This window comes from Caretta caretta, chromosome 1 (genome assembly GCF_965140235.1).
Source record: "Caretta caretta isolate rCarCar2 chromosome 1, rCarCar1.hap1, whole genome shotgun sequence".
In the NCBI taxonomy this organism is placed as follows: Eukaryota; Metazoa; Chordata; order Testudines; family Cheloniidae; genus Caretta; species Caretta caretta.
Window position 1 is genome coordinate 3,359,774 of NC_134206.1, and position 5,977 is coordinate 3,365,750.

General features: G+C 45.6%; 1 protein-coding gene across 1 annotated transcript; it reads right to left on the bottom strand.

Annotated features, from left to right (window-relative positions):
* Positions 1 to 4,428: 4,428 nt before the first annotated feature.
* On the bottom strand, positions 4,429 to 5,391 carry LOC125641053 (olfactory receptor 52B2-like). Its single transcript, XM_048860433.1, has one exon. It carries the CDS (start codon positions 5,389 to 5,391, stop codon positions 4,429 to 4,431), a length of 963 nt encoding a protein of 320 aa, XP_048716390.1.
* Between the last annotated feature and the right edge of the window lie 586 nt (positions 5,392 to 5,977).

The window sequence follows — 5,977 nt, forward strand, 5'->3', positions numbered from 1 at the left end:
GAAGGCTAATGCCATACTGGGCTGCATTCGCAGGAGCATTGCCAGCAGATCGAGGGAAGTGATTATTCGCCTCTGTTCGGCACTGGTGAGGCCACATCTGGAGTAATGGGTCCAATTTTGGGCCCCCCACAACAGAACAGATGTGGGCAAATTGGAGAGAGTCCAGCAGAGAGCAACAGAAATTATTAGGGTCCTGGGGCACATGATTTATGAGGAGAGGTTGAGGGAACTGGGCTTATTTAGTTTGTAAAAGAGAAGAGTGAGGGGGGATTTGATAGCAGTTTGGCTGCTCTCAGTGGTGGCAGATGACGAAACAAGGAGCAATGTTCTCAAGTTGCAGTGGGGGAGTGTGACGGATTGGATCACAGAAACCCCCTGGGGGCTGCCACCTGATGTGCCAAGGCTACTTCTGACCCTGCTTTCCTGCCTGGCAGCTTGGGACTTCAGTGCCCTGCCTGGTTTGAGCCACACCCACTAGCGTGCTGCAAACCCAGGCCCAGGTCTGATTTACGTCTCCTAACAGCTGTAAGCTTGAACTGAAAGCAGTTTAAGAAGTGTTCCTGTCTTTAACACACAGATGCCCAACTCCCAATGGGGTCCAAATCCTAAATAAATCCGTTTTACCCTGTATAAAGCTTATACAGGGTAAATTCATAAATTGTTTGCCCTCTATAACACTGATAGAGAGATATGCACAGGTGTTCCTCTCCCCCCCCCCCCCCCGTATTAATACATACTCTGGGTTAATTAATAAATAAGAAGTGATTTTATTAAATACAGAAAGTAGGATTTAAGTGTTTCCAAGTAGTAACAGAGAGAACAAAGTGAATTACCAAACAAAATAAAATATAGCACACAAGTCTATGTCTAATACAGTAAGAAAACTGAATACAAATAAAAACCTCACCCTCATGGGAATTCCAGTAAGCTTCCTTTTACAGACTGGTCTCCCTCTAGTCTGGGTCCAGCAGTCACTCACACCCCCTGTAGTTACTGTCCTTTGTTCCAGTTTCTTTCAGGTATCCTTGGGGGTGGAGAGGCTCTCTCTTGAGCCAGCTGAAGACAAAATGGAGGGGTTTCCCAGGGGTTTAAATAGACTTTCTCTTGTGGGTGGACACCCCTCCCTCCCCCGGTGTAGAATCCAGCCACAAAATGGAGTTCTGGAGTCACATAGGCAAGTCACATGTCCATGCATGACTCAGTTTTTACAGGCAGCAGCCATCGCCCACATGGTATCTTGAATGTCTCCAGGACAACTTCTTATGTGGATTGGAGCCTTCCAAGATCCATTGTGTGTTAAGTGCTTCTTGATTGGGCACTTAACTTGCAAATTCCTTTCTAAAGAAGCTGACCAAATGCCTTACTAAGGTTATTTAAAATCAAACAAGTATACAGCCAGTATTCATAACTTTGAATACAACAGTGACACGTGCATACAAATAAGATGAATATATTCAGTAGATCATGACCTTTGCAGATATATGTTACATGGCATATGTAGCATAAAACATATTCCAGTTATTTGATATATACATGCATAAGCATATTTCCATAAAGCCTTATGGGGGGCACCGTCACAGGGAGGTCTAGGTTGGATATTAGGAAAAACTATTTCACTAGGAGGGTGGTGAAGCACTGGAAGGGGTTACCGAGGGAGGTGGTGGAATCTCCATCCTTAGAGGTTTTTAAGGTAAGGCTTGACAAAGCCCTGGCTGGGATGATTTAATTGGGGATCAGTCCTGCTTTGAGCAGGGGGTTGGACTAGATGACCTCCTGAGGTCTCTTCCAACCCTAATCATCTATGAATCTATAAAACCTGTCCCTGCCTTGCCTCCACTCCCCAACCTGGCTCCACACTTGCAGAGTGGGCAGCCTCCAGCGGGATCCCCCCATCCTGAGCTATCAGCCCCCTCGAGCCCCGTCTGCCCAGAAAAATTTCCTCATCTGCAAAGTGTGCTGGATAAGTTTATGGAGGAGATGGTATTATGGGATTGCCTACAGTGGCGTATGGCCCATCTGTGACTGCTAGCAGCAAATATCTCCAATGGCTTTAAAAGATAAACGCAATATGCTGGGAAGAGTTAACACAGTCTCTGTAAAAGGAAATCATGCCTCACCAAGGTAATAGAATGCTTTAGGGCATCAACAAGAATGTGGAGAAGGGTGATCCAGTAGCCATACTGCACTTGGACTTTCAGAAAGCCTTTGACAAGGTCCCTTACCAAAGGCTCTTAGGCAAAGTGAGCTGTCATGGGATAAGACGAAGGCCACCTCGTGGATCAGTAACTGGTTAAAATATCGGAAACAAAGGGTAGGAAAAAATGGTCCATTTTCACAATGGAGTGAGGTAAACAGTGGGGGTCCCCAAAGCATCTGTACTGGGACCAGTGCTGTTCAACACATTCCTTAATGTTACGGAAAAGGGAGTGAAGTGGCAAAGTTTGCAAGGATACAAAATTATTCAAGATAGTTAAATCCAAAGTTGACTGAGAAAAGTTACAAAGGGATCTCACAAAACTGGATGACTGGGATATGAAATGGCTGATGAAATTCACCCTCGATGAGTGAAAAATGATGCACACTGGAATAAATAATGCTAACTACACATATACAAGGATGGAGTTTAAATTAGTTGTTACCACCCAATAAAGAGATTGTAGTGTCACCGTGGACAGTTCTCTGAAAACTTCTGCTCTAGGCACAGCAGTGGTCAAAAGGCTAATGGATTGTTAAGAACCATTAGGAAATGGATAGAAAATATCATACTGCCAGTGTATAAATCCATGGTCTGGCCTCACCTTTAATAGTGCATCCAGTTCTGGTAGCCCCATCTCAAAAAGGACATAGTGTAACTTGAAAAGGTTCAGAGAAGGGCAACAAAAATGATTATGGGTAATGAACGGCTTCCATATGAGGAGACACTAAAAAGACTTGGGCCATTCAGCTTAGAAAAGAGACAACGAAGAGGGGATATGACAGAGGTCTATAAAATCATGACTGTTGTGGAGAAAGTGAATAAAGAAATGTTATTTACTTATACACAGAATGCAAAAAACAGGGGTTACCTGACGAAATTAATAGGCAGCAGATTTAAAACAAACAAGAGGAAGTATTTTTTCATAGAACACAGAGCTAACCTGTGAAACTCATTGCCAGGGTATGTTGTGATGGCCAAAGGATTAAAAAATAATTAGATAAATTAGATAAATTAGGTCCATCTTTGGCTATAAACCACGATGGTCAAGGATTCAACCCCATGCTGTTGGTGTTCCAAAACCTCTGACCGCCAGAAACCAGGATAGGATGAGGGGGGCTGGATCACTTGAAGATTGTCCTGTTCTGTTCATCCCCCTGAAACACCTGGCACTGGCCACTGTTGGAAGATAGGATACGGGGCTAGGTGGACCTTTGGCCTGGCCCAGTATATACCGTTCTTATGAGACATTTCTTCTCAACAGCTGCAGGAATGGAAGGTGAGAATAAAAGGAAAATAGATTCCCACAGCATTTTTGCTGGATGCTGTGTGATGTTAGCAGAAGGTCGAACAAGTCTCCAAGCCCCAGGAGGAGTCAGCATGTTATCCTCAGTGGCAAAACATTCCTTTAGCACAGGGTAAGAAACAGCTAATCGCACACACACAATTCTATTCCCTCTCTCTCTCTCCCACAGTCGGGGGGACCAGAGAGCACGTGCAAATGAACCCCTCACCCACTGCACAAGGCCACAGCACCCCCTCACCTCTCTCCCACCCAGCCACCCCCACCACCCGTGTAGGGAAGAGTGAGATCAGCCTGGGGAAGCCGGGCCCATCCATGCAAAATGTGCCATAAGGCAGCCAAAGCAAGGTCCGTGGGACACAGTCCTTGGCTATGGAATTGGGGACTGAGGCCTGCAAAACTGTGACCCTGAGAAGGATTTAGGAGTTTGAGGAGGAAAGAAACTCTCCCAAGGTGACATAGCAGGATGGTGGCAGAACCAAGACTAGAATCCCTCTCTACCAACGTGCAGCCCAGTGCACTTCCCACTGGCCCATGGCTTGGCCCCTTTGGCTGCTGCTTTCTGTTGCCATTAAGAGTCCAGCTCAGATGCAGCTTGTCAGACAGGAGATGCACACACTGTGCTCTCTCTCATACTGATGTTTACCTTTGTTCTTTCTTGTTTTGCTGTTTTCCTTCAACTTAGAACAAGATTCACTTGGTCTGGGTGTTTTTTTCTGGTTTTGCGCAATGCTATTGTAGCCATGCCAGTCCCAGAATATTAGAGACACAAAGTGGGGGAGGAGATATCTTTCATTGGACCAAATTCTGTTGGCAAGAGAGACCAGCTTTCCAGCTTACACAGTTTAAGTACATAGTAAAAACACCCCTATAGTTCAAATGAAAACCTGGCTTTAATTTCCAAGTCCCAAAGCATTTTCTGTTGTCTTCTTTAGTTCAGCAAGGAGCTTCTGCTCCAGCATAGATAAAAGACGCTGATCACCCGTTTCAGGATCTCTTTTGTTGTAACCCCATACACAATGGGGTTTAACATGGGGGGAATGAGCACGTAAAGGTTGGCCAGTAGGTTTACAATATAACCTGGGATGATGTGCCCAAACTGGTGTGCTAAAGAGGAGAAAACAGCCGGCACGTAGAACATCAGTATGACACAGATGTGGGAGCCACAGGTGCGGAGAGCCTTGAGCCGGGCATCCTTGGAGGGGAGCCGGAAGACAGCCCTGAGGATCAAACCATAAGATACAGCAATGAGCACAATATCCAAACCAATTACCAAAATAGCCACAGCTACGCCATACCAGACGTGGATTTTGATGTCGTCGCAGGCCAGTCGGGCTAAGATCATATGCTCACAATAGGTGTGAGGCAGAAGGTTGGTTCTGCAGAACTTCAGCTGCTTCGTGAGCAAGATGAGAGGGAAAATGATACAGAAACTTCTTGTGATAACCGCCAGCCCCATCTTCCCAATCACAGACTTGTTTAGCACGCTGGTGTATCTCAGGGGGTCGCAGATGGCAACATACCGATCAAACGCCATGGCCAACAGGATGGCCGACTCGGCAATAAAACTGACATGGATGAAAAACATCTGGGTCAGGCAGCCAGCAAAAGTAATTTCCCCTGCTCTAAACCAGAATACAGCCAGCATCTTGGGCACTGTCGTGGTAGATAACAGCAGATCAGCAGCGGCCAGCATGGAGACGAATAGATACATTGGCTCATGGAGGCTTTGTTCTGTTAGTATGATGAATAGTATGAGAGAGTTCCCACAAAGTGTCATAACATACATCAGACAGAAGGGGATGCCGATCCAGACATGAGACTCCTCCGTACCCGGGATGCCGGTCAGGATGTAAGTTACAGGGTCAAAAATGGTGTGATTGTCAGCTAGCATCACGTATCAACACCTGGATCTTCTATTCAGTTTCCAGTAACTAACAGCAAAAGAGAAAATCAGTGAGAACTGGAGTGTCATCTAGGACTGGAATGCATTTGTTGAGAGAATCACAGATACCATCAAAAACTTTGTTGTGTGACAACTGCCTGTCATGCGTGAACGTAAATCCAGAAACACTCTTGTACTGTGGAACTGTAGTAGGAAGAGAGTCTGAGACATAAGCCCTTGTATTAGAGGCCTAGTATGAGGCCTGGGCTAAAGTAATGGTCAAAACTTTTTTGATATAAAGGAAAATTAGGCTGTGAGCTAGAGGCAGGCCCTGCTCACAGAATCTGGCAAGCACAGGGCTGACATTTCAAAGCCACACATTTCTAAGGGGTGCTGGGCAGAGGGCACTCACTCAAGCACATTCCAGAAGAGTGGTACAAGAACATCTTGATACCAACACATCCCCTAAAGATAAGAGGAACATGGTGACCCATCCTAAAGATAAGGTCAGGATGACAGTGTGATGGGTAGAGATGTACAAGGTGATCAGTGGTAACCGGCTATGTCAGAGCATGTCAATTAACTACATTAGAGG

Excerpts from the sequence above, each read along its gene's own strand:
- LOC125641053 (XM_048860433.1), bottom strand. The coding sequence starts at position 5,391 with ATGCTAGCTGACAATCACACCATTTTTGACCCTGTAACTTACATCCTG.